Genomic DNA, 14057 nt, shown 5'->3' on the forward strand with positions numbered 1-14057 from the left:
ATTCATTCAATTTACATAACCACTCATCTCACATACATGATTCTGGGTGGCTCACACAATTATATGCTGTGATGCAGAAATTATTACTTGCAATTATTTCTATAGTACCAAAACGTTTAATCACCAAAGCAATGTTTTGTTTCTTAATGGGGACGGAATTAACAGATCAAGGCTATTTTCTGAGCTGGAGTGAAGTTTCATTTGCATTCTATTCTGAAACACCAATTTAAAAAGTCCTCCCACATTTTTTAAATATACAGGCTCTAAAAATATTTTTTTTAGTGTAGAAAATTGATCTTTGTAAATTTATCAATAGCAAAATGTGTATTTATTCTAGATTGCCTGATTATATCACTATTGTCCTTCAATTCTAATTTAAAGCATAAAAAAGTTAAACCCAAAGTAATTCTGATCAATAAGCTTAGTCTCTCTATGTTTTCTAAGTGACCTATTGTGCAGTCATCTTTATTCCTAGATAGTGAGGATTGGCATTGGGGATTGGGGATAACAGGAATTGTCATCTAACACATTTGAACAGCATTTGCTTACTTGGCTTCTGTGAGCTACAGAGGCATGTTCTTCATGTTTGTCACTTTCTAAAGCAAATTTTACATGCAATTAACCCGATAAGAAAATGTTTTAGAAGTGCATTTAGGATTTCTGTATAATTTCATGCAGTGTGATAAAATGTAACTATTTTATGATTACAATTATGTAATTTTATCTATATATGCATTATATGGACATTTTATGTGAAAACAATTCCTGCGAGAAGGCTGGAAAGGTGAAGCAAAGTTACAGTAGTGATAAGGGCACTATTAGAAGAGTTGAAGCACCAGGTTATGACACATCATCAAGAAGAAAAATATGTATGCACTAAGAGTTGACAAGGACTTGATGGCACTTAATCCGTATCAATCATATGGTTGCAACCTTAATATCATAGCATGGAATTCTATAATCTTAACTCACCCAATATGTCGATAGCCACATGATGGATGTGTCCTAGCGCTGGCCACCTTTGTTACTTTTTGCGTCAATCACACACAACAACTAAGAGGTGAAAATAATGTAAAACGGTATCTTGTCTATACTTCCTTCTTTTTCAAGTAAATTCAAGTCTTGACATAATCAACTACATTTACATATATGTACCTATTATAAATACAGACATTACTTCACAAATTGCCAATATACAAATGTTTTATTTTTTATTAGGTATCACAATTAAAAAGGCAAGTACCATTTATCCGATTGGCAAGTATATGAATGTAAAACATCAAATCCCTACATTATTTACAGGGGTCCCAGACATGGCATTAATTTTATCACATAAATATTACAATATTTCATCCCTGCACTCCTTGTGTATGTAGGTTTATATTATCAATATTAAACTATGGTATAATAATTTGCCTTAACCTTCAAGCATTTTTTCCTCTTTGCCTGAAGGAGAATTACGTTTTTGTGCTAAGGCCTTTTACAGATAATATTGCTTTCTCAGCAGACATGAAGTATTTGCTACTGAAATGGATGTGGCAGTTCAATATAATCCAGTATTATCAGCAAGTACTTTGCTTACCAAACCAATCTCATCATAAATCTTTTAGTGTGGTATCCTTTCTCTGGAACAATAAATCTCCCCTGTAATTGGCTTCTTTATAAGTACTGTCTCCTCAAAGATATCAAAATATGTCTGATTCCAGAAAAGGAGATTAAACACTTGGGTTACAAGTGGCTTGCAATGGTTCTTGGCTTTCCAGTCTTTACAGGATTAGAGTTTTTAAACAACTTTATAAATATTAAAAGCTGTGATAAAATATTTCTGAAGCGTTCACAGTGCAATATTTTATACCCTAGCCAAGAATTTATCTATACACCTATCTATAAAATTAATTAAAAATCAGTATAAAAATAGAATGATTTGAAAGTTTACACACATACACATACCAACATTCCTTACCTATTTGTTGATTCTACATCAAATAGTCTATACAGTAGAATGCACAGGATTCCACAGGAACAGAAACCAATATGATGTTCAGTAAAAAGTTAATCTTTTTTTTTAAAAAAAAACATTTTTAAAAAATATTTTGGTCATCAGGAAGGCTTACATCATGTCAAAATCTTAAGGACCAGTTGACAACATCAAGCAGCTGTGATCTGTATTTGCAGGATTTTTATTTCATTTTTTAATAAAAACTTGTTTAAATGTGATGAGCTAAATTTAGCAGCAGTATCTGTAAAGATGCACTCCCTTTAACTGAATAGGGTAGCATCTTGATTCAAGCTCTTCACCTTTTTTCTGTTGTATTTTTCTCACATACAGACACTTTTACTAAACCTTTACTGCTTCTCTGCACAGTTCGGTATCCTCCTGTGGAATTTTGTCCACATACCTAACATACTCTTCAGCCTACTGAGTAAAGAAATTTCTGACAGATTTCATTTTTGTCGTAGTACAGAAACATTTTCTTTAAATATTCATTATGCTCTGTGGCTGGTACATCTGCAATATGACATAATAATCTGTTGTATTGCCATCAGTATTCCAAAATTATTTAAAAAATCTGTGTAGTGATAGCTGGACAATCTGATTAATGTCCATTAGATCTGGGCTACTTATATAGTAATATAAACTGTTCTACAAATAAACATCCATAGTGATGTACAATCTTTGAATGTTAGAATATTCATTTAGTTTGGCCCTTATTCAGTGAAAAGCACTTGACTAATAATATCAACTCTTATCTTGTATTATGAATAACTGAGAAATTTCTGAATCATCAGTTCTGCAGAGTATAGGTGGTCCTCAACTTACGAGCACAATTAAACCCAAAATGTATGTTGCTAAGTGAGAACTTTGTTAAGTGAGTTTTGCCCCATTTTATGACTTGCCACAGTTAAGTGAATCACTACAATTGTTAAATTAGTAACTTAATTTTTTAAGTGAATCTGGTTTCTCCATTGATTTTGCTTGTCAGAACGTTGCAAAAGGTAATCACGTGACTCTGGAACACAGCAACTGTCATAAATGTCAAGCATCTGAATGTCAATCACACGACCAAGGTGATGCTGCAATAGTCATAAATAGTCATAAATGTGAAAAATGGTCATAAGTTACTTTTTTTAAGTGCCGTAGTAACTTCGAATAGTCACTAAGTGAACTGTTGTAAGTCGATAACAGTATTAAGAGTAGCCAGATTGCTCACAGTGAGTGATATTTGGCAGTAGATGAAGAATTTCCACTGCAATGTAGTTACTGCAATTGCCCATCTCACATGAAAATTATATCTGAACAATACATTTACCTTGTAGATTTCAGCAACTTGAATTGCCTGCTCAAAATAGTGCAATTTTAACAACATATACACATATGCAGTGGTTTCACACACAGAAAAACACTTAAAAAGTAGTTGGCCATTATTTATGCCCTGTCCCCTTTAGCACAGTTTAATGAACTTCATCATGTATCTGCATTTCTATCTATATTATCTTGTGATGACAGCAGAGATGGATATGGTGTGACACATTTCACATTGACATAGGTGGCATTCACATGAACATAATGTTCCCCAATAAAAGTGGAGAAGATCATGGATATATCTGAAACTAACTCAGAAAAGGCTGGCCGTAGTTCAGGTTTAGGATGCCAGCACTTGAGCATGACTTCATATCTGCAATGAAAAAGCAGAAAAATGATTTTTAATCCATTACATTTAATAACATGATTTTACAAGAGTTCTAGAAGGTATTTTAGACTTTTCTTACAGTGGATCAGGACAGTATTCAGGCTGCAAGAGCCTCCTTCCTTGTAGTAAGTAAACGGTAATATCAAAAGAGCTGATATCAGGATAAGGAGGTGCGCCTCTTGTCATCAGCTCCCAAAGTAAAACACCAAAGGACCACTAACAAAAAGAACATAAACATAAACATAAGGCTGTGAAAGAAAGCCACAAGCATTCATAACTAAATACCACATCATCAACAAGACAAGTCCAAAAATGTTGTTGTGTTGTTGCATTTTTGCAATTTAGGAGAACAGAAGTAAGAGGCAAGTCTTAAGTCTTGGAGGGTTGTAAGGCGGTCATTATACCCCTTTAAAATGCTTTCCCTGAATTTTTTTTGGTCCCTCTATCCTTGATACTGTATGTGTGCATAGCCAGGTGACTACCTCAAGCTCATGGAAATTATACGCTTCTGGCTTATATCAACAAAATTGCCAGTCCAATATTCTCTATTTTGACAAATTTTCTTCACCTAACTTTTTTTTATGGGGAAAAATAATAATTGAATCTGGGATGTCTTCCATGCTAAACAGAAGTAATCTTTTGTAATTTTTGCATTAATGGTCCCAAGCTAACAAAGGCCTAATAAGAAATTAATCTCCAGAACAAAACAAAATTTCTCAGCACAGCCTGTTGGAAAAATGTTGTATGGAATTGATAAAGAAAATGATAGCCATTTAACATTTATCTGAACCAGTCCAATAAAATGTTGAAATATAATCAGCAAGTCCCATATAATGATAAATATATTACCACATCTGACTTTGTAGTGAATTTCTGGGTTTGCAAACTTTCTAAAGCCATCCATTTTACTGGTAATTTTGCTCCTGTTTTATTATGAACACTGTAGTACTCCTTATCATATACATCTCTCGCAAGTCCAAAATCAGCAACCTTGACTATGAAATTTTCATCCAGCCTACAAAAACAACACACACACAAACATAAAATATTATTTGGAGCTAAGAAGGCAAAATTTAAATTTGTGTGGTCAGGTTACACTGTATGGTTAACATAAACAAATAGTCCATTTACAGTCATCCATTCCTTCCTGAACACAATATTGCTTGTAAACAATCAATTGTTTACTTACAGAAACCCATGTTCTTCAAAAATAGGCTAAGAGAGGATTTTATCAGAAGAGACAATACAGTTATAAATAAACTAAAGCCCACCATTTTCTTTGGCTAGCTCTGATGACAAATCTTTAATAAATCTATGTCACAAATGAAAGCAAATATATGTGTCCCAAGATAATGTCACAGGATCCAATCTGGGTCAGTCACCTGCACCAGAGATATAATTTTCCAAACTTTTGGACTCGTGCTGGAGCCCTTCCTCAGGGAACTTCTCTCTAAAGAATGTGAGCTTTGGGCTATTCTCTGCTAGCATTTACGTGGTGTTTGGCTTTTTATTTGTTGCTTGGGGTATTGATGGCCAGCTATTACAGCCAACAATTTAATAGCAGCCATCAACACCCCAATCAACAAATAAAAAACCACACACAACCAGGCACCACATAAATGCTGGCATAGAATAGCCCAAAGCACACATTCTATAGAGAGAAGTTTCCTGAGTTTGGGCTCCAGCACTGGTGACTGACCCAGATTGGATCTTGCAAATCTTTTCATTTTGGAGTGTTGGATTACGATAGTTCCTAATATGCTACCTTTATAAACTGGTTCTCTTTATTATCTTATCTCCTATCTCTTTTTATATAGGTAGAGGTAATCTGGAATAGCAAGACTAGTATTAGAAGAGAGAGTGGTTATTAAATATGGGTAGTCCTCATTCCACATGGTGAATTAGAACTGCAGACTCTGTTGTTAAGTCACATAATTGTAAATTGAAAAACCACATGGCCAATCCATTTAGTGATGGTCATCATTAATGAGCACCATGCAGGTCAATAAATGAGGATCTCATATGATCCTGACTTCTGATTGGTTCTCCATTAACTCTGCTTGTGAGAAGCTGGCAGGTCACAAATTGCAGGGATGCTGCAATGGCCATAAGTAGAAGGTCCAGTAATAACTACCACTCATTCAGTGTAATTCTAAATTTGAAAAAGTGGTCATTGAACAAAGACCATCTATATTACAGCATAGAAACTGGGTTGAATTGAATGACAGCAAATAACTAGATTTGACCCTACCTTAATAAAGTAGTTCTAGTGATACCTATTTTCTATACTGTATTTTCTTCTACTTGAAATGTTGACGGCCTAAGCCTGATTTTTGTATAAATACCTCTGTACTTTTTTACAGGTAGTCCTCAATTCACAACCACAACTGAGCCCAACATTTCAGTTGCTAAGGGAGACATTTGTTAAGTGAATGTTCCCCATTTTGTGACCTTTCTTGTCACAGTTAAATGAATCACTGTAGTTGTTATGTTAGTAACACAGTTGTTAAGTGAATCAGGTTTCCCAATTGATTTTGATTGCTTGCTAGGTTACAAAAGGTGATCACACGATCAGCATACTACAACTGTCGTAAATATGAGCCAATTGCCAAGAATCTGAATATTTATTTATTTATTTAATTAAACTTTTATACCGCCCTTCTCCCGAAGGACTCAGGGTGGTGTACAGCCTACATTAAAACAATTAATATATACACTAAAATAACAATTTAAAAACTTATTCAATAAAAGGCCGAAATTAAAACCGTCCAATTGACCATATAAAATACCCAATAAAATTACAATTGGAAAATTTAAAATTTAGAATTTAAAAATCAGGCCAGTCCCGCTTGGATAAATAAATAAGTTTTCAGTTCCCGGCGAAAGGTCCGAAGGTCAGGCAATTGGCGTAAACCGGGGGGAAGTTCGTTCCAGAGAGTAGGTGCTCCCACAGAGAAGGCCCTTCCCCTGGGAGCTGCCAGCCGACACTGCTTGGCGGACGGCACCCTGAGAAGACCCTCTCTGTGAGAGCGCACGGGTCGGTGGGAGGCATGTGGTAACAGCAGGCGGTCCCGTAAGTACCCGGGCCCTAAGCCATGGAGCGCTTTGAAGGTGGTAACCAAAACCTTGAAGCGCACCTGGAAGACCACAGGTAGCCAGTGCAGACTGCGCAGGAGTGGTGTTACCCGGGAGCAACGTGGTGCTCCCTCAATCACCCGCGCAGCTGCATTCTGGACTAGCTGAAGTCTCCGAGTGCACTTCAGGGGTAGCCCCATGTAGAGAGCATTGCAATAATCCAGACGAGAAGTGACGAGAGCATGAGTGACCGTGCATAAGGCATCCCGGTCAAGAAATATTGATCATATGACCATGGGGAAGCTGCAACGATTTTATGAAAAATGGTTTTAAGTCACTTTTTTCAGTGCCATTGTAACTTCAAATGGTCACTAAATGAAGTGTTGTAAGTCAAGGCCTACCTGTATTATCTCTATTCTATAATGTATTATTCATATTTTATAATGCAATAAAAGAATTGACATGGGGGAAAAAGAGACTTATATGTCCTGATTTTTCCACTTTAATGTAACATAAGAATGAGTGTATGGCTCAGATAATTCTAAGAAACCACTTTCAAAAGTATTGCTAACATAGTGTAAGCCGCCCTGAGTCTTCGGAGAAGGGCGGGATATAAATGCGAATAATAATAAAAAAAGTAATCAAAATATTAAATTACGTTCATTACTATTTTTATTTGTAATATACTGTATATACTTGATAGCAACTTTGCTGGCTTATTTAATAATTGACATTATCAGTCACACAATTCTTTTCAAATGGATAGCCATAATTTTATAGTAATATAACTTGAATTTCATATGATGAGATAATTTTAAGTTATAATTGATAATTAGTATAATAAAATTAAGTTTTAATTGTGGATAATTATGACCAGTTGATGCTAAGCTCATTAATTCATAATGTGAATGATGAATTGGCATAATGATTCTCGCTTCTCTTGGATTACTGAATAATTATGCAAAGTAATCTATCTGGTTATCCTGATGCCAACAAGATTTTTTTCCCATAACTTTTGCTTGGAGTAAAAATTCTTATTCTGACAGCAAATGTCAGAAAACATGAGGAGCAAGTTGTTCTAAAATTGCAAGCAGTGTTAAAAGCCGTGCTTCAGAATAGTTGGTGAGGTAAGCTCATTAATGAAATCACATCATTGTTGAATAAAGCAGGTGTTTTTGAATTTATTTTTCAAATGGATCATAAGCTGTGCTCTTCATTTCTTAATCAATTTATGAGACTATTATCTCTATTAGTGAAAAGAGGCTCCTTTTAGTTATAGACTATCACTCTTTTTTGAAGTTCTGAACGCCAGTTTTGAGACTTCTTTATTGTTAAACAAGGAAGGGTTGCTAGAGGCAGTCAAAGTAAGGAAGTGTGGAGTATCACTTGAAATATAAGAATAAAAGCTGTGGTTTTAATTTAATACTTTTAAAATAATCTGTAGCCCTGTACTGCTTTGTTATGGGTGGTTGAAATTTGTTGATTTTTATGAACTCTGATTGGCTAGAAAAAGGAAAAAATAAATAAAGAAAGAAACAATATTTTTCACCACCAGAGGGAGCTATTTAACTCTGAGCTGGAGTCTGTTGTCAAGGAAATCTTTGAAAAGACCATACAGAAAATTGCTCTTTTCATAAATCAGTTAAAAGATATTAATTATACAGAGGATATTAAAAAAGAACAAGAAACACAATTAGGTCTAGAAATTATCAACCCACTGTGTCAACACTACAAAAGCTGGACAATGCAAATAACCTAACTACCTTTGGAATAAAAATCTGATATCAGCTTTTTTTTTTTAATGATGATGGTTTAAATACAAATCTCTGAGTGCAACTGAAACAAGAGTGCAAATTCTCTCAAGAGGTCAAGTTTTGAAGTTTTTCCTCATGGATACTAACAAGGTCGAGAATTCTTTGAGAAAAAAAGATATGATAGTCATTTTAGAGAAGGAAACTTTAATCTACGAGGATTGGCAGCAAATAACTAGATTTCATGAGTATAAATAAAGCTGAGAACTTTTTTTTTTTAATTGAAAAAGTTTTACAAAGATTTACCTCTCCTTCCCCCTTCCCCCTTCCCCCTCCCCAGCCTCCCCTCTTACCCCCTCCCTCCCTCTCCCAAACCCCCTCCCCCCAGACTTCCTGGAACAAAATACAGGGTATTAAATCTAACAATCATAAGCTAAATTATGCTAACTATCTGTAAACTCCCATCCTCCCCTAGAACTTTAACTCTCCTTTTACAAAGAAAAAACATAAACATAATTCTTGTAAACTGTTCATTCAAAAGCTATTTGGTATTTCTTAGTCTGGCATTTATTTTGAATATAGTCAATCCATCTTCTCCATTCCAATATGTATCTTTCTTGTGAGCAGTCTTTCAGGAATGCTGAGATTTTTGCCATCTCTGCTAAATTTGCAACTTTTAATATCCATTCTTCAATCGTAGACAAATGTTCCTTCTTCCAGTATTGCGCAACCAATAGTCTGACTGCTGATATTAAATTTAAGATCAATTTAGTCTCTATTTTCGTACAATCCATAATTATACCCAATAAAAACAATTGTGGAGTAAATTTTATCTTCTTTTTCAAAATATTTTGTATAATCCACCAAATTCTTATCCAAAATGGCTTAATTTTTTTACAAGTCCACCATATATGAAAGTAAGTAGCATCATCCCCATCACATCTCCAACATTTAGCTTGCAAGTTCGGGTACATACACACTAGTTTTTTAGGATGTAAATGCCATCTGTAAAACATTTTATAAAAAATTTCTCTTAAATTTTGTGCTTGTGTAAATTTAACATTTCTAACCCAGATTTTCTTCCAGGTTTCCATCATTATAGGTTCTTGTATATTTTGTGCCCATTTTATCATACAATCCTTAACTAATTCCATTTCTGAGTACCCACACTGGACTATGTTTAGTTAAAGTTCTTGGACATATTTTGGTCTTCTTCACCCTGGAAAGAAAATCAATAGAAATTAGTATAAAATCAATCCTAGAAAAGGATTGATGTCTATCAGAAAAAAAGGTAAAGTCTTTTTCTTCAACATTCCTTGCTCGCCAAATATCTCTTAGCTCCAAATCTTCCATCATATCAAAAAAAGCTTTTGGCAATTTCACACGACTTGAAATATTTTGAGAAATACTCTATTTTTCTTAGTATCCAACACTCCGTTCCAGTCTGTCATTAATACAAACGATTTATAATTCCACTGTATTATTTTAGTTATGTAAAAGTTTATAAAAATTTTCTTGCTGCTGATTAGGTGCATATACTCCAATTAAGTGTTTTCTTTCCCTCTATTAAAAGTTCAATAGCAATATATCTTCCTTGAGCATCTGCCTCAATTAATTTGGCTATTAGTTCTTTCTTTAGGTATATAACTACACCATTCTTCTTCTCTGGAGCTGATGCAGCAAAATGTGTACCTAGTCTTGAATTTATCAAATACTTTTGGTCTGTCACTCTAATATGTGTTTCCTGCAAGCAAATTACATCATTTTTAAGTTGTCTCAAATAATGAAATATCTTTTTTCCTTTTTTGTGGTGAGTTCAGGCCGTTAACATTCCAAGTTAAAAATCTATTTGCCATTCTTGGCACTGTGAAGCTTTTGGAACATCAGCTGAAGATCTTCCCCAATCCTACTCTTTGTCCTGGACCCTCCCACAGCTTCTGTTTCAGGAGTTTCTTGAGTTTTTGTTTGAGATTGCTGCATTTTTTCTTATTCTTTACATTTAGTAGCTGCTCTGGTCAGTCTTTGCTCTTTTGGATCTTTAATATCCCCTATATTTTCACCCACTTCTGATATTTGGAAAACAGCCAGTGATTGCGACAAATCTTCTTCAGTAATTGCAGCTTCTGCTTTCGCTTGTATCTGTTTTCCTTCCTTCTCATACTTTTTTGCTAACTCTGCTTCTCCTCTCCTCTTAGCATCTGGCGACGGTGGACTTCCAGTCTTTAAAACATTGGTATAAAAATCCCTTGCCTTCCAAACCGTGTTAAGGCGATATCTTTCTCCAGCATAAATTAATGTTATTCCAGTTGGAACATCTAAATTGCATCTGTCGATTTCTAAGCTCATTCACCAAAAAAGCAAACTCCTTTCTATTTCTTAACATTTTAGGAGGAATTTCTTTCAAAACTAATACCTCTTGTCCTGCTATTTGCATTTTATTTTTGTAAGATGCTTGTAAAATTTCATTTCTAATCCTCCTAGTTGTAAAATAAATCACAATGTCTCTTGGCAATTGCCTTTGTCTAGCAACCCAGGAATTAACACGGTAGATTTTATCAATTTGGAATTGAAGATCTACTGGTTGCTCCTCCAACAATTGTGCAAAGGCTTCTGAAAAAAATCTCTTAAGTTCTCCTGTTTGTTTTCTTGCAACCCACGCACTCTTATAGCAAACTCCATTGATCTATATTGTAGCAAAACCATTTCATTATCTGCCTTTTCCACCTTAGTCTGAACCTCCTCCATTTTATTTTCTAAATTCAAATTAGATTGATTAATTTCTTCCACCCTTTCCTCCAACTGGATTATGTTGTTTGCCAAGCCTTGAAATGCAGTCATTATGTCTTCTCTTATATCTTTATTGTGAGCTGACATCTTCTCTGAAATCTCTTTAAATTTTTCTCCCATAACAGCAGTATGAAGCTTTAATGATTGTTCTATAGAATCTTTTAAAAATTCCTTCAGGGATTCTTGTAAAGCTTCCAAGTTTACGGCTGGTGGCCCCCAGCACTTTTAGAGAGTCCAGGCTTTAGTTGTTTAGAAGCCATATTGCTTTAATTTTACTTAAATACCTCCAATAAGTCCAATTCTCCTTAATTCTTCCAAAGGCACGATGATTGAATTAAGTAAATATAAATCTTTCAAACTGTCCAAGTTAATGTAAAAAACAGCAGCCCTAAGTAATGCTGAAGGTGCTAACAGCTTTAACAAGCAGTTCCTTAACTTTCACTTTTCTGCCCTATTTATAACAAGCGCCATTTTCTTTGATTCAAAAGGAAACAGTTTGGAAACAAAGTTAAGATTTATTACTTGCAATCACAGATGCTAGTTCTCCTGCTTTTGTTCCGTCTTCATTGAAATCAATTTGAAGCTAATCATAGACACAGAGGTCGCGGCTTCTTGTTCTGCATAAAGCAGAAGTGCTCTGGGTGTGGAGCTCTGCCAGGCTAAAGGGGAGCTCTCACCCTTCGATCTCCTGGCTTTTCCCCAGGAGATCTCGGGGAGCTCTACCCACGCCCGACTGCTCTGCTTTCCCTCTTCTCCCAAGGGAAAGCTTTCCAAACTGTCAGACAGCCGATTTGCGCTGTCAAAACAGTTTTAAATGCAACCACAGGGCTGGTGATCCGTCTTCGAAGCCTGCGGTGCTACTGGAAGTCCCCAATAAAGCTGAGAACTTCTTGAAGAAAAAAGACTTGATAGACTCCCCTGACAAGAAAAAGACTTCATTCTGTGAAGATAAGCTAGAGGGAGTGACTTAAATTTAATAATTTAATTAGTTAGGATGGTCTTTATTTTGCACACACACATACACACATATATTGAAAGAAAGCTTTAAATTGGTTTTGTATGTATAAAATGAGTTTGTAAATGTATGTCCTCTGTCTTTTTATGTGATGCTAAACAATTCCCAAAGTTTTTAAAATACTAAAATACTATCTTTTCCCCCCTCTTATTTGAAAATAAGAGACGAAAAAGATCCATTCCATGAGGATAAATTTGAGGGAAAGATTCAAATTCAATGAGCTAATTGGGTTTTCTTTTTTCTCCTTTATATATATAATACTTGATTACTTTTTAAAGTTCGTAAAATACCAAAACTAAAAAAAGGGGTTTCTCCCTTTAGGGTTAAAAAAATTGAAATAATATAGAGGATTTTCTTAATATAAATTATGATAAAGATTAATGAGTTAACATGGCAAAGAGAAGCAGAGATGGTCAAATTGATTCTTTTATCCAGAGAAGAGAATATATCTACCCTTGTTTCTATTCTGAGATTGCTTCCAGATTTTGTGCTTGCAATGAAAAAAATATGAAATTTTGTTTTTGTTAACTAGATGGCTTATTGTTATAGAAATGGCTTGTACATACTGTTGTGTAAAAAAGCAAAAAGTTGTTGTAATGTTATCTTCCACTGTGCTAAAGAGAGTCAGATTTTGGAGCCTTTTTCTTTCCTTTTCTTCTTTTACACTATATTTCTTTTCTTTTCCTTCACTCTCCTCTTAGTTTTCCATGACTTTTTAAATTTTTCTTTGTATTTTATATTTTGAAAAACCAATGAAAAATCATATAGAAAAAAAGGTATGTTAAGATTAAGCATGTTATTGTGATATAATCAAATGATATTTCAGAAACAAAGGAAACCTGTAAAATGCAACACAGAAAACATGAAAATATTGCCTTCTCAGAGAAAACCAATACTGAACATTGATTTATTGAAAGGATGCTCCTCAAAGCAGAACAATTTCAACCTCAGAATCTTGAATAGAAAGAAAAAGCCCTTTAGCATTCCAATTCTCTGTATTCTTATGAGGAAGCAAAATTGAATGTAATGGGGTTTGCTATACCACATAAATGATGCAACTCTCTGAGTGATATTCAGCAGTTGTAAATATCTGTAGCAATGTTTCTCTCCCTTGGTAACTTTTAAGATTAAAAATTTTTAAGACATGATCACTGGAGAATTCTGGGAGCTGAAGTACACACATCTTAAAAGTTGCAAAAACTGAGAAACACTTATCTATAGGAACATTAGAATAGAATAGAATAAAATAGAATAGAATAGAATAGAATAGAATGGAATAGAATAGAATAGAATAGAATACAATAGAATTTTTTATTGGCCAAGTGTGATTGGACACACAAGGAATTTGTCTTGGTGCATACGCTCTTAGTGTAAATAGAATAGAATAGAATAGAATAGAATAGAATAGAATAGAATAGAATAGAATAGAATAGAATAGAATTTTTTATTGGCCATTATAGATAAAAGTTCTAAGTTTCATATTAAAAAGATAGATGACAGAAATAAGAAATAAAATAGTATAAATAAAATGATCTTTTTCCCCCTAAAGGCCACTATTTATTTTTTTCCCACCTTTATTTTTTAAAATAAATAACTTAAGGCAGTGAACACATCAGGTTCGCCTGATTCGCCAGTTGCGCCCCTTCCTTGACCGGGACTCCTTACGCATGGTCACTCACGCCCTCGTTACTTCCCGCCTGGACTATTGCAATGTTCTCTACATGGGGCTCCCCTTGA

At 34.5% G+C, this 14057-nt stretch overlaps 1 protein-coding gene across 9 annotated transcripts in view; it reads right to left on the reverse strand.

Annotated features, from left to right (window-relative positions):
* Nucleotides 1-408: 408 nt before the first annotated feature.
* The window catches only part of MET (MET proto-oncogene, receptor tyrosine kinase), a 137986-nt gene continuing 124337 nt past the window's right edge, over nt 409-14057 (reverse strand). For 7 of the 9 annotated variants that reach the window (XM_058190978.1, XM_058190973.1, XM_058190977.1 and 4 more), the window contains 3 exons: nt 4542-4707; nt 3772-3908; nt 409-3677 (listed from right to left, as the gene is read on the reverse strand). In XM_058190978.1, coding sequence (XP_058046961.1) covers nt 3467-3677; nt 3772-3908; nt 4542-4707 — 514 coding nt within the window. In that variant the 3' untranslated portion in view covers nt 409-3466. The remainder of the gene's footprint in view (nt 3678-3771; nt 3909-4541; nt 4708-14057) is intronic. The other 2 variants (XM_058190975.1, XM_058190981.1) reach the window with 2 other exon arrangements.

The sequence above is a fragment of the Ahaetulla prasina genome, chromosome 7, assembly GCF_028640845.1.
Source record: "Ahaetulla prasina isolate Xishuangbanna chromosome 7, ASM2864084v1, whole genome shotgun sequence".
Taxonomy (NCBI): Eukaryota; Metazoa; Chordata; class Lepidosauria; order Squamata; family Colubridae; genus Ahaetulla; species Ahaetulla prasina.